Source organism: Spodoptera frugiperda, chromosome 30 (assembly GCF_023101765.2).
Source record: "Spodoptera frugiperda isolate SF20-4 chromosome 30, AGI-APGP_CSIRO_Sfru_2.0, whole genome shotgun sequence".
Classification (NCBI taxonomy): Eukaryota; Metazoa; Arthropoda; class Insecta; order Lepidoptera; family Noctuidae; genus Spodoptera; species Spodoptera frugiperda.
The window spans coordinates 6,924,684-6,945,566 of record NC_064241.1 but is presented as its reverse complement, the minus strand read 5'-3'; the positions used below and the strand labels follow the sequence as shown (position 1 = coordinate 6,945,566).

The 20,883-nt window shown below is 34.9% G+C and overlaps 2 protein-coding genes across 5 annotated transcripts; one reads left to right on the top strand and one right to left on the bottom strand.

The window, feature by feature from the left end:
- Nucleotides 1–53: 53 nt before the first annotated feature.
- LOC118269572 (mediator of RNA polymerase II transcription subunit 4) lies at nucleotides 54–2,349 on the bottom strand. Its single transcript, XM_035584721.2, has 5 exons — nucleotides 1,876–2,349; nucleotides 1,611–1,791; nucleotides 1,376–1,527; nucleotides 872–1,050; nucleotides 54–453 (listed from the first exon to the last, which is right to left on the bottom strand). The coding sequence occupies exons 1-5, from the start codon at nucleotides 1,941–1,943 to the stop codon at nucleotides 278–280; spliced, it is 756 nt and encodes a 251-aa protein (XP_035440614.1). The 5' UTR covers nucleotides 1,944–2,349; the 3' UTR covers nucleotides 54–277.
- Nucleotides 1,065–20,509, top strand: LOC118269570 (peroxidase). Of its 4 annotated transcripts, none has more exons than XM_035584718.2 (13): nucleotides 1,065–1,086; nucleotides 7,607–7,716; nucleotides 7,794–8,094; nucleotides 8,185–8,422; nucleotides 8,631–8,793; nucleotides 9,030–9,226; nucleotides 12,562–12,757; nucleotides 14,344–14,541; nucleotides 14,801–15,084; nucleotides 16,385–16,540; nucleotides 16,937–17,057; nucleotides 17,301–17,481; nucleotides 18,170–20,509. In XM_035584718.2, the coding sequence occupies exons 2-13, from the start codon at nucleotides 7,620–7,622 to the stop codon at nucleotides 18,309–18,311; spliced, it is 2,274 nt and encodes a 757-aa protein (XP_035440611.2). In that variant the 5' UTR covers nucleotides 1,065–1,086; nucleotides 7,607–7,619; the 3' UTR covers nucleotides 18,312–20,509. The 4 variants fall into 4 exon arrangements, with proteins under 4 accessions (XP_035440611.2, XP_035440608.2, XP_035440610.2 ...); XM_035584715.2 differs by lacking the exon at nucleotides 1,065–1,086 and adding an exon at nucleotides 3,907–4,184; XM_035584717.2 differs by lacking the exon at nucleotides 1,065–1,086 and adding an exon at nucleotides 7,337–7,490.
- The last annotated feature ends 374 nt before the right edge of the window (nucleotides 20,510–20,883 follow it).

Here is a 20,883-nt window from a genome sequence, read left to right as displayed (position 1 = left end):
CAACATACCATCATATTTACAACTTATCTTAAACTACAAATAAAACAGATATAAAATGTAAAGAGTTTGAATACTATTTTAATCAGTAAATTATGCCTAAAACCATAGTACATAAATTACATTACAGATTATATAAAAACAGTCTTTAAATCTGATATTGCAATGTCCAACAAAAATCATTCACTATTAGTTCCACACAGTTTTGAACTTCAACAACAAAACTTTCCAAAGTTATTAGAACATTTTATTTGTGTCGTAAACACAATTTCTTCCTTATTCATTGAGAGTCACTGCTTGAACTTGAACTCGAATCGGTGGACATCACTTCAACATCTTCCTGGTTTGGCGCGTCCTTGCCACGGCTGTCGATGGACACGGAGTTTCCGCCACCAACTGACATGTGGAGCTCGCCTGATGGATGCCATGTGAACTGGTTTGTTGCTGATGCTGGCACTGTAAATAAAACAATTACAATTTTATTACAAAGCATAAGGATATCACTGTGGTAGGACAGGTGTATGTATGATCAGATAACTGAATGTGTAAGAAACACAAATCATAAAGAATATGCTAACATTCTATAATTTCTGTCTACCTTCATAAAACAAAGGTATCTTTGTATATCAACAAAGGAAACTTGCATTCAACCCAGATTTATGTGATGTGTCATTAGGTTCAACATAGTTACTTATTACATGTATGACTAAATGAGGAAATGCACTGTACACTGCGGCATTTGCCATAACATAAAATAACACATAAAGTTTATTCAAGCATGGAAATACCCATAATTGCAATTAAAAAGATTTCAATATACAAATGAGAATACATTTCTAAGTAAATTAATAAGTAACATGATTACATGACTCACCTCCGCCCGTGGTCATTCTGTGTAGTTCATTTAGTGTGGATGGAGTGTGTCCATTCAGTGGCAAGTCACAGAGCCGGCCGAGCATACCTAACCGCATCTCCAGGTCTGTGGGGTATGGACGGCGAGGATCTCCAGGCTGCCAGGAAAGAGGTGCACTCACAGCATTTGATGCACTAATTCTGTGAATTGATTCATCAATTTAGGAAGATATAACAGTAAGTACATTGAATTAATATTTTTATATGTAGACTAGGGAAAAATAAAAACATCACATGCAATTAAATATGTTGATAGTTTTTATATTGAAACTAGCTTCTGCCAGCGGTTTCACCCATATTCTGGTTGGAGAAAAAGTATCCTGTGTTATTTCTGACCATAATCAAACCATATTCCCAATTTCATCCCGACCCCTTCAGCCGTTTTGATGTGATTGAGTAACAAACATACACATAAACTCATAAACTTTCACATTTTACTATTAGTAAGATATAAACTTAAAGTTACCTGTGTGCAAACTTAATCAATTCTTCTGATGGTACCGGCCGTTTCCTAGACTTGACTATTGATGCAAGTTTCTGCCTGGCTTGATATAATGACGTTGCGAGAATTTGTTCCGCATCTTTTAGTTGCCTTTGTAATTGGAAGATGTCTTGATCCTACACAAAGATAAAACATAATGTTAGCAATGTGTTTTTAGGTTTTCAATGAAATTTATAAGATGATTACAGATTTAGTTTACCTTATTTTCAACTTCTGCTTTCAAGTCATTCATTTTTTGTTGAATCTTAGCCTGTTCATCAGCTAACTCCAAAGCTTTCTTCAATTCTGAATCTTTTGAAAGTAACAATTCTGTTAACTGAGCATGGTCTGCGGCGGAAAGCTTCTGAGGCTTAGGAGCTATTGACACTTCAATCATTTCTCTGCAAAAACAAGTAATTGTTACAATGGTACTTTCTTTTTTCATGTTCACTTTTATTTACCACAACTAGGTCTTAGGTACTTACTTTGAAATTAACTCGATATCATCAATCAGCGCCAGGAGTCGGTCTTTAGTACTCAGATGAGATGCCATGGTACTTCACTTAAAAGTTATTTTAGTCAACACAAAGATTAGATTGTTTTCAGTACGACTATTTTGTTTTAGAAGCGATCAGAGTGCGTCCACACAGCACAGCATTTATCAGTGAGTTTGACAATTCATTTTGTTGACAGTTGACTGCTATTGTCAGATTACAGGGTTGCCAGTAAAAATAAGTGTTTGTTTAAATAACAACGAACACGACTTTTATTTTGGAGTGGTTTTAGCATAATAATTTGAATTTCATCGACATACTTGGTAAACCATTTATAAATCTCCGTTTCGCAACATATAGCTTATAAAATCTTATGCATAGATTGATGAAATACTGTGATATTAGATTACATCGCGCTTAAAAGTGAACCCAACTAACAGAATAAACATTTTTAAATTGTGAAATTACATAATAAATAATAATCCAAGATCATCCTATATATCACTTGAATTAAAATTGGAGTTACTCAAGATTCAAATTGATACGTTACAGTGTTAAACCTAAATAATATAAATAAACAATCTTCTTAACGTTTGTTAGCTTTCTACTGCATTTGTATAAAAAGTACACAGTATGAACACTAAACTTGTTCAATATTATTTTTATAGGTAATCAAGAACAAGGATAATAATATTATTTTTGTAGGTCATTAATTTGTAGGTTACCTTCCAAATATTTGAAAAACAGTGTAACTGAGTAATTTCGTTACCTATAAACTTTTCAAAGGCTAGTTTATTTATATAATTAGACGTAGTAGGTAATTGGTATAAGTAGACCCTCCTGAAAGAGTTCCTATTCAAAGGTGAACTTCTCTCTTATTTATATTGGGGAGGGAGGACCTCCAGGGCTCCAGATGATTTTGCCACGGGCCTCAAACGGTGTAGTTTTTTGAAAAAACACCACTGGTGTATCCCATCAGTCATTATCGTTTTAGGTCCAGTACTCTATTTATTGGACCAAAATACTTTAGATAAATTAGGTAAATAAGTTACTACAGACTTACCTACTTATTTACCTAATTTAAAAGATTTACTTGTTTACCTAATTTCACTCCAAACAAACCCACCTATTACTATTACATTGAATCATTTTCATATTAGCGCAAGGAACGGAAACTACTAGGTGCATATAGGTACTTACCTACTTACTAACTACCTTGGTTTGTTTGTATACATAGTCATATTATGCGATTCACGCGAACCGGCTTTGTGCACGCTGTTGCTGCGTGATCAGCTGATGCCGAGGGGAATGTGGTTAGAGAGGGGACTGGGGCGACGCGCGGGGGCAGGGGCCGCGACCACGCTGTGGACATGCGCACTCCACGTGCTCGTGGGCCTTTATTACTGTGCGTCAACTAAAATTATTTTAATTTTTATTCATTGAAATAATTCATTTTCTATGAAAATATCACTATTTAAATGCATGAATGTATGTGGTTTAGAAGATGATACTTACAGGAAAGTGGGTTAAATTTTTCACGCCTTTGCATCGTGCTATTGGAAGGAAAATTGAAAACTTGTATTTTGTTTAGTCATGTCGTTTTTAATAGTGGTTACAACATTATTTATTTTCTAAATAAAACTTAGGATTTTATTGTTTTCAGAACTAAAATAATTGGAACATTAAATTTTCTTATGGCACACTAATAAAGGCAAAGATACCACAGCCTAACGTAATCAGTTAGTCAATATCTATTGCTGGATGAAAAAATGGCTATTACCAAATTATAAGAGAAACAACACCAACTTTTTGAGTTTTTTAACGCGACTTTCTTTCCTCACGATCTATTGAATAGTAAAAATGAGTATTTTTTTAAAATAATAGTACGATATCTTACGGACAATATTTTAGGCTGTGGCAAAGGTTTCTTTTATGACATCACACGGCTGAGGTGCGGGGAGGGCGCACATTGTTGATTCGATCGGACGCCCGCTGCGCTGGCTTGCTGCAAGTTTACCAGTTCCAGTGCGAGCTTGGCAGTAGAGGTGAAATTGGCTCCTCTGCCAATCTAATGGAAAATCGCTTCTTTGAGAAAGTGTCATCTGCAATCGTGTTAAACAAATCAAACATTCGTCTTAGACGCGACAATTGCCGTAAACAACAAATCCTGCTCCTGCTATTATGTTGTTTAAACGGATCATTGAAGGAAAGTCCATGTTGAACGCGGATGCCAAGAACATTTCGCCGGAGAAATGTTCTAGAAGGAGGTCGGAATGTGATGGATGTAGTGAACATTCCACGTAAGTCTGGAACCTGGGTTTCATATTCACTTGGCTTTACTTTATTTAAGGACTTATTGGTTAACTAATCCCAAAAACCGCTTTCTTAGTACCTAAACGCATCTAAAATAAACATTAACTTAATTACCTAAACAATAGTTATTAATGAAGGGTTTAACTTAGGTTAGCAACAATTCGTTTCAAAGCTAAGCGCAAAAAACTGGTCAGTTATTTTTAGCGCCAGTTAACATCAATGCCACCGCTATAGTATGCACTCACGACCGACTTTTACAAAACTGTTGCAGACTTGCACTTAAAGAGCGCTTTGTTTGTTTTCCTTTTTTCATAACAGCGGTCAAAAAGGGTTATTTAAGTGAATAAGTACTTAGGGACCTACCTAAACGGTTTCCCGAGGTCATTGAACTTATAACACAAGTTACCTGGATTTCGCATAAAGGAGTTAATAAATGACCCATGTCATGCCAATAAATGATTGATTCCATATTTGAATCGATGTTATAAAACGTCGAATATTTATATTTTCTTACGTAGCTTCGTACACGACGGTTGTGATAGGTCAGTGTTTGTTTTTAAATTTGGTAAGTGGCTAATTTAGATACCTTCATTGGTTGTTAAAACTAGTTGGTTATTTAAAAACAGAAATATTAATAACTAGTTTTCTTACATAATGTAAATAGTTGAGAAATGTATATACTAAGCATTTTTAGGTCATTGCGTCCAGGGTGTAGACAGATCTAGGTCACATAGGGCGGTCTCGATTATTCTATGACTTACCTGATAAAGAATTCTCTTGACAATAACCATTGATGTCCACATTATAATTACAGTACAATCGGCGCATATCAATACGATGCATATCAATGAACGCTACAGAATATTTAATTAATTAAATAAATGAAGAAACAGACCGAGTGCCAGTATTAATACCAAAGTATTAAATATTATAATTTATTCATGCTCTTATCTACAACATCAATAACTTAACTTGATCATTGGTACACATAATCAAATTGTTTGTAGAATTAACTACCCAGTTACCTATTAACTAGGTAATATTTTTATTTACTATCATTATCAGCCACAAGACATCTACTGTTGAACCTATAGGCCTTCCCAATAACAGTAGATTGGTCAGTTGATAAAGTACAATATTTTTATCTTTTGTTTAAGGAGGGAAAATCATCCAATGAATTCTCCCAACCTTAGGCGAGGCGAGAGGTAGTGTCAGACTCTTACTGAATAAAAACCACCCTGTAACTACTCCTGCTTTTTTAGCCGGATCCCCAGTAAAAAAGACCGCAGCTCCGGATATTTTTTTATCTTAATATCTATAATTATTTTAGACACATTGCACAAAATTGAATTACTTATGTACTTACGTAATTGGTGGCTTAAACTGCTTATCTATCGATAGAGTTATATTATCGGCAAATAGCAAACTTCTGGAGGCGTGTGAACTCCACTTAGATACCCAGATTATTAACTATACTGATCTAATTATCTAAGAAAATATATTGCAACTATCTATCATATAGCAAATAGCATCCGCAAAGTTTTATATAAACAAATATTTTATCAATATTTTTGTTTAGACTAGTGTTTATGTTCAGGATTCAGTTTTAATTACGCAATTAATTAATACATTAATCAGAAACGGCACCCATATTGTTGCATAAACAACTATAATTGATTGAAATAATTTAATTGGATCTGTATTTGCCTGTAAACAGTTTTTGGTCATTTCAGTATTCATCAAATATTTACGTACCTGATTAAAGCTTCGTCATTAATTTATAGGTGCATCGACAAATTAATTCAATTTATATTGGGTGCTTGTGTGCATGTCTGCTTCCATTTACGACAAGTAAAGGAAGATTAGTTTGATACCTAGGTATTAATTATTTGATACCCTTTAAGGGCTCAGTTAAATATAAATTACATAGCGTGCGGCTACAAATAAAAAAATCTACACTAAATAAGGAGAAAGTCGTGTGAATAGAACGGAAAAATCATGCATATTCTCTGTCGCAGCAATATTATGACATGAGCGGTAGGGACACAGAAATATTTAAGGCGGTTAATGGGATGAGTCTTGAATAAAAAAAACTTTGACTTTGTCCTGTTAGTTAAGAAATATCTCATTGACTCTCGTCGACGTAACATCTGTAATGACTGGCTGTAATCACGTCAATAAATTGCCCATAAACTGTCATAAGATTAGATAAAAAAAAAAAACTAAATGATTAGCTTAAATAATGCTTACAGTTAATTGATATACACTGAACAGTGAACATCTACTAAATGACATCTTAAAATTATGACCAATTGACATATCTTTCCGGGAGTTTCCTCAGAAATGTTTTGTATGAGATAACTAAATTAGGCGAAGGCACAGCAACGTCACACAATATCAACAATATTCACAAACATTGAAGTAATCAACCTTTGTGATTGTTACGTAGAAAAGCAATAAGTGTGTAGCGACCATAGTTATGCAATATTATGCGAACAGTAATAGAACCAATAATTGAAACTTGGTCTTACCTTTTCAAAACTGCAACTTTCAAATTAGTTTGTATTTGTATGTTACATTAGGTGCAATATCTTAGTAACAGTAGCGTCCATGCTGATTAAAAAGTATACTTTAGGTGCATAAATGGACATGCACATTGTTAAACAAAAGCCAAATAAAGCCAAAGATAAAATGTAAAACTAAGTTGCCAAAACAAGGAAATAAAAAGGCCTCCCTACTATGTTTAACTCCAATTTTGTGTTATCTGGATGTTACAAAGAATTCCCAATTCTCTAACAGCAAAAGATTCCGTGAATGAAATCTGTTATTACGACCCAACTGCTGCGTAGTTAGTGCGCATAATCTAACAAATTAAAAACAATAATAAACTGATTACTTAACTAGAATTCCAAGACCAAACATCGATTCGTCACTTGTTTTCCGACCAAAACACGGATTCTCGGAACTACACGAGACGAGCCCACTTGATAAATAATTATAATTAGGTACATTAATGATTGCACATGCCACCTTGATTAGTTCTATCTTTAGCCGGAACTGTTTACTTTATCACGTAGTTCAGGGGGCTCGTCTATTTATCGTGCAATTACTGAAAACTACAGATAGTAGTGACGAAACATGCGCGAGGCGGTACTTCAACATTATCTGCGGGGACGCGAACAGGTTATCAAGGGTCGTAATGATACTCTTCGCGTAAATAGGTCCTCATAAAACTGTTTATCCAGTCGCCAGTTGATCAGTTGGACACCAAACGTCTCACATATAAGAACGAAGTATGTTAATAGTTAAAATTTTACATCGGTCGGTCTCTTGGCATTTAAATTCGATTATTATTCGTACAGTGCATTGTGAGTACTGTGACTCATAGCTGGTTACTCCTTTGTTCCAGTATATTGGAAGAAATGATGAAGATGGTGTTACTTGGTGTGGTGCTCTGGGCGGGAGTCACCTTCGGGAGTCATGTGGCTCCTTATCCTCTAAATCTTATTTTATCTACTGGTAAGTTCTATCTCTTATTCATTCAACATTATTTCAAGAAGAATTCAGTTCTTGATAGTTTTTTTATACTTTTGCAGACATTAGTCATCCTCCACCTATGTATGATTATCCGTTTCCGAGTGCTGAAATGTTGAGGAGGTTACCGCCTGTTACTGCACTGCACACAAACAGGTCGATAAGGATCAGCAAGCTAGAAGTATCCATGTTGGAAAGGTTGGAAATAAACTTGCAGTCCGCTGGGATCACTCCTAAAGCGGGCTCCGCTGCGCTTGGTCTGGCGATCGACGGTTCCGTCTCCGAAAATGCCATGCACTATGAGAAGTCATCGATGACGATCACCAAAGCGTCTCAGAATCTAGTCTACACGAGGTGCCGAAGGTATGTTTCTGAATTTGGTCGAAGTTTTTATTCAATGTAGAATTCGTATCGGAACGTTTAGGTTTACATGTTTTGTTTGTCCACATTCAGATATGGTTTGCCAAATGATGAGTGTGCGAGTTTCATCAGCACGTTGAATTTGCGTGAGAGTGAGTTTGGTGGCGAGTGTGCGGCTCTAGAGCGTTTCACTTGTCATACAAATAAGATGTCCTCGAAGTATCGTACTTTCGATGGTTCCTGCAACAATCCTGTGCGGTCTTCATGGGGTCAGGCACTCACCGGCTACAAACGTCTTCTGCATCCCAGATATGCCGATGGCATTGAAGAGGTTGGTTTAAAAAAATGTTGAATGAATATATTTTTCCCGAACATTACTCATACAAATATCAGATAAGGTCACACAAACAGAACGACCTTAGGCATGTGTTATACTTTGTTAAATAAACAACTTGATTGAAATCAAGTTTTATTGAGTAACAATTTTGTTTGTGGACCGAGCTCGGGATGTTTTAAGTCTTATTTCTTGTATCTTGCAGCCTCGTCGCGCTTTGAGCCACAATGCGCTGCCGTCTCCTCGCGCAGTCAGTACTAAGCTTACAAGCAACTTGGATGTGCCAAACAATGGCAAGACCATGGCATTAGCCATCTGGAGTCAGTTTGTCTACCATGATCTGGTGCACACTCCAGTTCGCAAAACAAGTAAGTTTATAATGATGAATCATGACATGTGACATAACTTATTAAACAGGATCCTTGAGTAACAATAAGTTTGCCTGATTGAAGCGTAACGACACGTTCCAGTTGTAATTTGCAATTGTAATTTAAAGCTGTGTACCTCATGATACCTATAGTCCACGTTTTATTTATATACGTTTCAATTTGAATAAGAATTGAAATAGTCGCTTTATTGACAAAAATATCTGTTTTATCAACAGTTCACACGAACCAAGCTATCCGGTGCTGTGGAAACGATGGGTTCCCTCTTAGTCCAAGATACATCCATCCGAGCTGTATGCCCATCTCTGTGCCTCATGATGATCCTTTCTACAAGGAGAAGTACGTCACTTGCATGGAGTACACTCGATCCGTCACTACCTACAGAGGAGACTGCACTTTTGGAGCTGCTGAGCAGGTAAGAAACTGCTTAATTACTGAATACATGGTTCATAGAAGATTTTACTACGCCTTTACTTTACTTCAGTGAGTAAAACAAAATATGGTGCGCTACTGAATTCCTATTCTTAGGGTCATTCCAAAGTTAGCATTTTTCATACATAACTATCTGAGTGAAAAACGCTAAGAATCTTGTTTTGCATAGTATTCATACATCAACAACTTCGTTCCTTGAACTCTTGCGCATTGAGATGGCAGTGTGTATATCGAGAAGGCAAAACAATTGCTGTGATACATAAGATCGTATTCTATTTGTTTATAACTACATACAATGACGCGCCTTCGATCATGTATGGGTGGCGTGACTGGTTGTACATTGAACGCGTACATGAGTATGTCTTATTCGGTATTCTTTGTTTATTGAATAGTATAATAGGTACAAATTAATTAATGTAATATTGGTTCACGTGTTGTTAGTGTGTTAGATTTTTAATGACTCAGTTTGTTTGTTGGTAAAGTGTTACAACACTCTTGTTTTGATTTTGTGAAAACACGCTGTAAAAAAATTGTAGGACTTTAGAGGAAAAGCCTGACAAAAAATAATATCTGCACACAATTACATATGCTGTTTTTAAAAGCTGTTTTGTAATTTAACAAGCCTAGTACCTAGTAGCTTTAATTTTTGACTTAGTAGTTAGTGCTGTTGTGCAAGTTAAGTTAAACGTATTATTGTCGTACTCAGAGACATTTAATCATTACTTAAACTATTTCCCAGTAACGATTTTGTTCTAAAATCAATTGCTAAGGTCTGGGTTAAGTAACCATTAAATGACTGTACGGCAGTTAGGTAGATAGGTAGGTAGGTAAGTAACGTTTAACGACAACAAAATCCAAGGATTCTGACATACGAGTACTTATTACACAGTAAAATAATAACAGCAGTTCTAATATCTCTTTGACGTCAAACGCGAGTTTAATAAAAATATGACAAGCAATATAATTTCGCGATTACAGAGAAAAGCTTTGTGTGCTTATTTATTATCATAACATAAAATATATAGAACTTTATGTAGACAGATGTAATATTATACATTTCAACAATGTATTGTATATGTAGTAGTAATGTAACAACAAATTGACACGAGGACTATCAATTGCAGTCTTCAGAATGCGAATAAATGAAGAAGCAATTCACACTTCTCAAGTCATTGATCGGTTCAAAAGTCCGAATATTTCGAATGCTAATCGATTCGCATTATCGATTTGTTCTTGACTATTAAACTGAGTGGTTTCAATTGATCGGTCTAGGTAACTAGTGTGTTTATGTGAAGGCTAAATATAGTGCAGAGTGCAGTCTAGTTGCTTCTATCGGGTTACATAAGATCGGATGATAAGCGTAATGCACTCGAGTTGTATTGGTAATATCCGGATTAACTTCTATGCTGATGATAAGAGATGTGTCGACAATAACATGTTTTTGTGACATACATACGTGCCTACTTATTTAGCTACTCTTTGTAATAGATACATCGTCTACATCCCTGGCTATTAGGCCATATTAGAAGCATTTGTTCAATTTGTAATTCATTTAGATTATATTCAGTATCTTAACGTTTAAACATATGTAGGTATGAGTGTTATATATATTTATTGAGCTTTCGGATTTATATATATTTTTTAAATACAGTATCGATTAATTCTTCTACCTTTTCTGTATATCATAAAATTAAATAATTATTTTCTTTCAATGCGCTTATCCGATATCACTGGTTCCAATTGAAAAATCTTTTTGTAGATATAAAATATTACGCTACGCCTAATAGGAACCTCTAGTCTCTACACATCTCAATAATTACCTATTATTTTACTATAGTTACTTAATAGTTATCTATTTACCTATGAGTATGATAAACAATAGTATGGTAGATATAGGTACCTCCATAATATATGTGTACCTATAGTAAACATTGCGTATACATATTCTTACCTAGTTATTATGCTGATATTGTGCAGTTTAGTTTAAACACATTGCGACATGCTATGTAAGTACTTATGTACTCATGTGTCGTTTTGGTTTGTTTATGTTAGGAGTTTAGGTTTTGTAATTATACCTACTAATATAGGCACTAAATTATTTGCTAAAAATGCTGAAAGTAATTTATATGGCATGACAAGCTATTTTACTCTACTTTAATTGCAACGTCACCTACGCTACCGAAGTAGTTCATAATGATTTGTAATTTATAGAATTCTTGGATTCCCTTTATTCAAAGTACCTAGTATTAACTATTGTTTATTTCTTTCAAACTGACATGGTCACTAACACTATCATTAGAAAGTAAGACTTGATATTTAACCATGTTTATTTGCAAGCAAGCAAGTGCCATGATCACGGAGGTACTTAACTGAACGGTTCATCCGTAACCATGGCGCTTGCAATTGCAACAGTGCCAAAATATCGGAAACTCATAGACACAAATAAACATGGTAAATATCCCGTCTTACATTCTAATGATAGTAACTATTGTTTATTTATATCAGATATTTTATTTACTTTTCTGGCTGCGATTACGATTATGGCTACGATAAATGCTTTCCTAACCAGCATTGAGTAGTGATTAATGGTCAAACCTTCTTTGTGTGAGAAGACGCCTTTGCTCAGATATGGGCATTTAAAGACTGTTGATGTGTGATGAAAATCAGCAAAAATAATAATTTATCTTTATACAAAATACTACTTTATAACCAGTTTATTATAGCAGAAATTAATTTAACAACTCGAATGTGTTAGTACGTGATTCATTGCTTCTTGTTATCGAAGTGTTATGGAAAAGTTTTGCCTAAGAAAGTAAGCGTGCTTTGTTTTATCAATGCATTGGTAAATTTCCTTAGCGTTTGTGCCTAACTGAGAATGTTTACACAAACGTTTAAAACCTGTAGTGAAATGACACTGCATTTGAAATTTGCTTTGTGAAAACACTAATATTATTGTTAGTGATAAAATGAGATATAACTAGAAACAAAAGCGTTTTGTTTGACATGGAATCTTCTTGATGAGATATTTCGTATGAGTCTTTGGAATACTTACCTATCTCTGGACGAATTTATCAAAATTATATCAGCTAGGTAATTGAAAAGAAATTATTTTCTAACAAGTAGGTACATTTCTTGTTAGCTATAGGAATACTCATAAAACTAGGTTCAAGGCTTCGAAACGGTCGTAAAGACGCAAAGTTAATTAATTGAACGCAATAACAGTAACAGTGGCAATTATAATTGCAAACAAGCAAGAATTTCGTAATCAACAGAGTGATGAGACAATCATTCAATACAGCAACTTTTTTCTTTTTCTAGATGAACCAGGCGACACACTTCCTTGATGGATCAAACATTTATGGCGCAAACAGTTATGATGCGGCAGCCCTACGTGAGAGGACCGGGGGTCTTCTAAAGACTGCTCAAATTGAAGACGAAGAACATCTGCCATTAGCTGCCAACCCTACTGAGCAGTGTCTAGTGGACAGCAAAACTGGAACTTGCTTTAACACCGGTAAGTTTGAAAATAGAATAAAAGAACGTTGAGAATGTTCTAGAACTGGTTGGTTCACTTTTTATTGGAATAGCTGATGCAGTTGCGTTTGCAGAGTAATATAGGGACGATGCTCTGTAGATAAAAATAACTACTTAAGTACTTTATTACATAGTAATATTAAAGCATCGAAACAGCTTTAAAATGAAGGCGAAAATTAGCAGATATGATAACCATGTCCTATTTAGGAAATCATCATGTGATGACCATTTTAAGTACCTACCAAAAGCGTGTTATTGACATCACTGGAATAACCAAATTGATTTTGGAGATATTTTTACTCGTTTAACATTTGTATGTAAATTGAAAAGTATCAACACTTTGGTACAATTTACGTCTTAAGTTAATACATTTCGCACATAGACGTAATATATAAAATTGATCATAGGTACTAAGTGAAACTAATTCCCAAATAAACACGAGAAGTATAGGTATCAAACGATTGTTTACAAACTTAAACGTGCCATGTGGAAATACGATAACTTTGATAAGAAGAGATAGCGAGATTATATTATTAAGATAACATTTCCTTTAATGGTTGTGTCATTATTTTGATAAGATAAAAGGAGTGTAGGTAAATTCTACCACACTGACTTGAGATGGACAATAGTGTAATGCCACTTTTCATCAGAAAATAGCATATCAACAGATTATAGTACCCTTAGTACGAGTTTGCTTTACTTTTATCGAGATTTAACCTGGGTGTCTTCAAAGCCCGAGTGAATAGGTTGCTTATGGGCAGACGTGCTCCACCGTAGGCCGCATCATCACTTACCATCAGGCGAGATAGCGGCCAAACGTCGGCCCATTCAATATAAAAAAAAAAAAAAAAAAAAAGATCGAAATGTAAGCGCGTTCGGCGCCCTGATTGGTTTGGTCATTCGCGTCAGCCAATCATAGCTCCGAACGCCCTCTCGTTTTGTTTTCGTTCAACGTAAAGCAAACTTGTACTAAAGGTACAGATAGTCATATTTTGGTATCTCTTAACTTTAGATATCTTCATAAAGGTCTAAAGAATTCGAAGTAGTGACAGAGCCAAGAAATATTTCGTTATTCGGAAGCATGATCAAAACTAACTTAGTCCAAGTGCTCAGAATAGTACTTATCCTAATTAATAGGTTCATTAGCTTTATCTTATATAATTACATCTTTAAACAGCTGTAGCCTAGTTTCATAATCGATTTGTCACTACATTAGAGGGCACATTGCCCACATTTAGAATTCTATACGTCACATTTGTTACATGAATAACTCTTGATAGCATACTGGTGACTGATTTCGGTATCATCGACCTTTGCTGATTTAAAATAGACCATCTCTATTTCGGTGTTGGCTTTCGTTATAATTTGAAGTCATGAATCAGAAAGATTTGACTTACTGATTTAACTACTTCGAATAATTTAACATCCAATAATGTTCGACGTGGTAACTCAACTAGTTTCAAGCTATGCCAGGGGCCCATAAAGTCACGAGTAGTCTGCAAGATCCATATTGTATGGGTTTACCTCACTAGACTATTTTTCTCAATATTTTGCTCTTGCCAACAGGTGATGCTCGTGCCAACACCCACCCATGGCTAGCGAGTATGTACTCCATTTGGGTGAGAGAACACAACCGCATCGCTCGTACCCTGGCCACTCTCAATCCTGGCTGGAACTCCGACCGTCTGTACCATGAAGCGAGAAGGATTGTCATTGCTGAACTCCAACACATCACCTATAAGACCTGGTTGCCAGCACTTACTGGTAAGTTTAAAATAATTGGCTAAAATTATAATCTTCCATGCCAAAAATATTGTTCAAGTGACATATATAATCACATATCATTTTCTTCTATTGTGTCTACCAAACAATATAAAAAACATAAGCTATGTTCATCACATCGTTTATGCTACATAAAGACAAAACAAAAAGACAGCAAAAACACAAGTCAAAACATCGGAATTCTTTCAAAAACAACTTGCTTTCCACAGCCGTTAGTAACGTTACACTTTTGATATTACAGGAAAGTCCTTCGATGAGCTATACGAGAGTTATGACCCAGGATACGTCTCAGAGATTGACCCCACAATCACCAACTCCTTTGCCACTGCTGCCTTCCACTTCGTCAATAGCCTTCTTGACCAGGACATTGAGCTCGTTGACAAAGACAACACTGTGACACCTCACCGTCTTCTAAACAACTACTTCAAGCCAGAGCTGGTCTCACAGAAGGGAGGATTGGAGAAGATCTTGAGAGGAATGGTCAGTCAGAAGAGCCAGGGAATGGACTTCAACTATGATGATGATGTAAGTACATTTAATTTATTCAAGTGAGAAATGCATGAATGAAAAGATGAAGCGAATGGACTTGGTCAGGTAGACACAAATATAAAGTATGGAGTAGTTTTGAAGGCATATGACCTTAACATTGCAATGACATTGAATTTGTCTCATTGATGTCCTAAGTATTTATAAGTAAGGTTATTTCATTTAGCAAACACAAGGTCTTTTATGGAATCGTTGCGTCGATTAATAAGGTCGAATAAGATGCTCTTACCAAAACTGCATATTGGCGAGACGTCAAGAAACCTTTACTTGTAGTAGCTTGAAATAATTATCAACAAAGTGAGTGTTAACTCTTAAACGAATGTCATGACGCAAAATGACTCTTATCTAGAGAGTAGACACTAAATCTTCACATATTTATGTTAATGAAGCGATCTAAAGATGGAACTGTGCAAAAATATTTACTTTTCATATCTGCTGCAGCAACAATACCTTCATATCAGTATGTTTACAGAGTTCTTAAGTTAATAATGAATGTGTATTTATTTGAGTACCTTTGACAGAACATAAATCTGAGAGGGCTGGAGATAAAGGAATTCTCTTTGTGTATGAACTTATTGAAAATAACTTAACCGATATTATTAAGAGAACTCAGATAAATGGAGTCTCTTGAGTTTTGCTATGTTTTGCTTATAAAGAACATAATATATGAGCAATAAACATGGTTTCTTATAGCACGGTGATATAAAAACCATAAAAATTCAATTCAATGTTTGCAGTAAAGCATTTGAAACGACTTCCGAGTAGTTATGCCTTGATTGTGGTTAAGAAAAACAAATCGGCAAAGAGTAATTGTTCTGAATTTTTATTTGAACATTTTGTTCTTGTGTCGAACAATGGTCGGGCGGCTTGAATGTCACTTTGAATGTATTTACCTTATGCATGAACGTACTTGTCGTAGGTAGGTACAATGAGACATCAACGAAGACAATTTATTTGTATTGTGTGATATGACTACGTGTGTTATAAGGAGTCTGCTTTTTATTTAGTTGTCTGCACTATTCTACCATTGAATTTTATAATATCTGGATTTTAAATAAAACTTACCCTTACTTTGTAGCAATACGCTAGGGCAATGAAAATTAAATACTCGTACCCAATTAGTTGGCGCTACTGTTACTAGTGCAGCTACATATTGCAGAAAAATATTGTACATTTGGTAGCACAATCCTTCATTTTTCGTTTTTCAAAATTCTTACTGCTATCATAGAGTAAAATCTACTTTATTGTAAAGTTATTAATGTCTCTCTTTCTTCAACAGCTCCGTCAACAATGGTTGGGTGGTCTAGATGTGCTGGCTGTGGACATCCAACGTGGTCGTGACCATGGTCTACCTGGCTACACCCAGTACCGCACTCTCTGTGGCTTGCCTGCCGTCTCCAGCTTCCAACAACTCAGTGACGTCATGCCAGAAGAGGTAAGTTTCTTTATTAGGCTTCATTTCTAAACTGATTGTTATGAAACGGAACTAAAAAAGGACAAAAAACACAATAGAGACATCCAAACAAATATTGGGACAGGTAAAACTAAATTTAAGCTTGTAAAAATGTGTTTAATCGTTCTCTCTCTCGATAAGCGAAGCGCTAGACTTATTAGAAACTCCCTTGCCTTCCAAGAAAAGAAAAAAAAATATAGTGAAGCGCTCATATTGTACAGCATTACGTGTCGTGAAGTGCACCTCTGCCTACTTCTTCGGGGATAAAAGGCGTGACGGTGTGTGTGTGTGAAGCGCTCATACATAAGACTCACAGTTCACAGTATTACCACGTTTCATTATTTAATTTAATTAAGTAAATTAATGACTTGTTCACAGACAATTGAAAAACTGGCAAAACTGTACGAGAATTCTGGTGACATCGACCTGGTCATTGGTCTGATGGCAGAGTCGCCTGTCCCTGGATCTCTTTTGGGACCCACAGCCATTTGCATTATCAGTAAGTATTTGTTTCTCATCTTTATCAACTGTTAATAATTTAGTGGCGAAAGTAACTTTACCGTATATGATGCTGTCAAAATAAATCTAGCATACACATTTTCTTGAATATACACTAATATACAGGGTTAATAGTGAGCCAAAAAAAAAACTTTATATTGCATACAAAGAAACAGAAATCACATACCCTGATATTGTACATTATGATGTGATACTTATACTAATAATGATCTTTTTCTTACAGAGGAACAACTTTGGCGCACAAAGGCAGGAGACAGATATTTCTACAGCCACCAAGATGAAGCTGGCAAGTTCACTAAGAGGCAGCTTGCTGAAATCAAGCGCTCATCTCTCGCAAGACTGCTTTGTGACAATACACCGTTTGATAGAATTCAGAAGGATGCCTTCCAGCCGGTGTCTGAAAGGTAAATATTTTTATACTCAACTTTCTTGTGTTCTCGGACTTTACGTAGGCGTTTGATTAACTAATCACGCTAATAATTATGAATGTAAAAGTTTGTTTGTTTGGATGTTTGACCGTCAATCACGCTGAACGGATTTTGATGAAATTTAGTATAGAAATAGGGTGATAGGAACTTTTATCCCACCGGAACGCGGGCGAAGCCGCTGGCAGAAGCCAGTCTTCAATAATATCTTGTCCCAATTGATTAATTAAAGTAGGGTTTTGTTTTCTCGATGTTTCAAGATAGTTTGTGATTCAAAGAAATCGATTCTGTTTATATAGGCGGGTTTTAAAAGTTGTGTAATAAATCTGGGGAGGGATACCAATCTAAGGTCCTGTTGATTACATATAATTACATAATTTGCCAAACTTTTCTCAAGGTTAAACAATTTTTGAAGATTTTACTTAATCATTCAATTCCTGATGGAAAGTAGGATGCTATTGAATGCAGGATGACAAAATAAAATACGGCCTTCTGATGCATGTTTCCTGGTCACGTCGTTTATTTGTAAATATTTTTTCATCATCACAACACAACAAATTGAAAGCGGTTTTCCTTCTTAATCTGACATTTATCTCAGTAATATAGTTAAAAGTAGTTTCTTGAGTGGATATTTTTGTGACTCATTTAATCTTTTTATTCTTTGCAGCAATCCTATCGTCCCATGTGAAGAAATCAAAAAGGTCAACTTGGAAGCGTGGCAGGCGTCAACAGAACAGCCTGACATTCTCACTCGCACCAACAATTGGCTCAAAAACAAAGTCGGCAGCTCAGGGAACTCCACTAAGTAGATTCTCGCCTTTAGAATAAGTATATTTTATTTATCTGCAGTGCAAGTTCGGCCAATATATTTAGATTTAGTATTTGCTATAGGTAATAATCCATCAAGTACTTAACAAACTGCTTGATGTTTGAAACATAGTTGTAGTAAGAATACCATGAAGTTCTATCTATGAATTTAAACAAATGCGTAGTATAGAGAATGTATTAAGACTGTTCCAGCTTGCATTGTAGAATTTAAGTATATTGTAGTCGAGCGTTACAGTATTTTGTTTAATTGTGACAGTGTGTTTATTTAGTTAGTCGTAGATAGAACCACGTTCCTCGATACTAAGTCGAAAGTGAACTTTAAGTCGTACGGCTTAAGTGTGTCGACCATTCGGATGTCTTTTGAGATTTGTATCTGCAATGAAGACAGGTTTGGTCGTATGTCTGTCGTGTGATTGTACCGTGTCGTACAGTGGCTGTGATATGTGGACGTTAAGTCCACTGCATAGAGGAAGAAGTCTCGAGCCCGAGACGTGAGTTTATGATTCTCGAGATCCATATGTTAAAAGATCCGAGAATTGTTCCTGATAACAAAAACGAAACTTTAACATCTGAAACAGAATTTGAGCATGATCGTTTCGTGCTAGTTTGAAGTACTTAGATAGTAAAGCAAGCCAGGGTAATTTCTATAGAAGATTGAACAACTTTCGGAGAACCACTTAGATCAGTCTACCCTGGTGAAGATTTGTGGGTTGTACTGTAATAGGTAAAATCAACATCAAGTTTATCTATACCTTGATTCTTACAAACATCTTTTGGCTTCTCGATACGGCTAATAAGGAAATTCTCGTGAGAGTGAAAATAGTATCAGTAGTCTTTAAAGCGACGCACGATGCAATCCAAATAAGGATTTTTGGCTCTTGGTGACATAACGAGGCTAACCAGTTTTCACTGTAATTTATGATAGCTTGAGTAACATGGTCATTATTTTGATCGTTATCGTTCGTCGTGAGTTGTGGTGCATCCAAGTGCGGTCTTTCTTAGATGTTTGCACTCATACACTTGCATATTTGGTCCCAGTATTTCTTGCATCTTAGTTTCATTCTCTTAACTTGTTTCCTGTTGTTATCTCGTCTTGTTTTCGAGTTCTATCTTTACTCTTGTGAATTACTTATTTGATAGTTTTAAGGTTCAATTATTTTTCTTTTTTGTTAACAACGAAATTTTGGAGTGATGGCGAAAAATTAATGCCAAAGACTGGAATATAACTGATAGCGGCTAGTTTTCTTATTGTTACAACCTTTTACTTACATGGAATTGTAAAATTGGTTTAATATTTTTTCAAAAGTTTTTTTTTTTATGTATTGTTTAGGTATTGAGCTTAAAAAATAATTTGTCAATTATACTTAAATGTTAATTTGTATTTAATTTTAACACTCTTGCTCTCGAAAACATGCAATTTGTAATACGTTTCATGTTTATTACTGTTCTTAAAATTATCGTGCATAAGTGTACTTATAAAATAAAGATACCGACCGAATTGAGAACCTCCCCCTTTTTAGTAAGTCGGTGAATGATTGCACAATACTTTATGTAATGTAAATAATAGATAATTACTTCTTGGATTTGGATGAAAGCAATTACAAGGGACTTTTTGAGATTCTTAATTAATAGGGTTATTAAATCAAAGTGCTTACTGCCATACTCAGAGACATTTAATGATTACTTAAACTATTCCTTGAATTTGTTCCAAAAACAATTGCTAAGGCCTGGTTTAAGTAATCATTAAATGACTTTGAGTGGGGCGGTTAGTGATGTAAATAAAATAAATACTTTGACTTTAAACTCTGTTTTGATGTTGGTGTTTTTGTCACAAATTCAACCGCATTATTTTACGATAACTGCCAAAATATATATTTATCGATATCTATTGATACTTTACTTTTAATTAATGTGTAATGATTTAAAGAATGTGAATGTTAACTATATTTTTTTTTGCGAACAAATTGAAATTAATTTAATTATGTTTTTTTGAAATCGGATGTCTTGTTGAATTTTTGCGACAATTCACATTTTGGAAATTGTTAAAATTGTTTTGAAGATTATCTATCTTTGTTTGAAGATTTGTTTTATTAGATTCTTGTATTTTGTAAATTGTCGCAAAAATTACTCTCCTATACCTAAGTTCTTTTTATACGTCAATAAATTTATTTACCATGTATTGCTGACTTTTATTTGCATTCATTGTATCAATCCCCAAATTTTGTAGATATGAAGAGATTTAACTATATCAACACATTCATTTTAAATAAGTCTGTAAAGCTGAAATAATTGAATGGACATATTTAGATTTTTGTTTAAAACTTTAGTATAAATCAATTGATACTCAATTTCGTTATGATTCTTATTTAACTCAAAAACTAGAATGTAGTAAATCACACAGCTATAGTAAGTTTTGATTCGGTGACTGATTTTTTCCTAGTCAAAAGACAAAACCATTGCTTTTATCGTCTTGTGTGTCGCTATTAGAGACACAATAGAAAACATATTGTATCTCGCTTAGATCTGCGTTCCAGCATACCACGGATTAAAGGA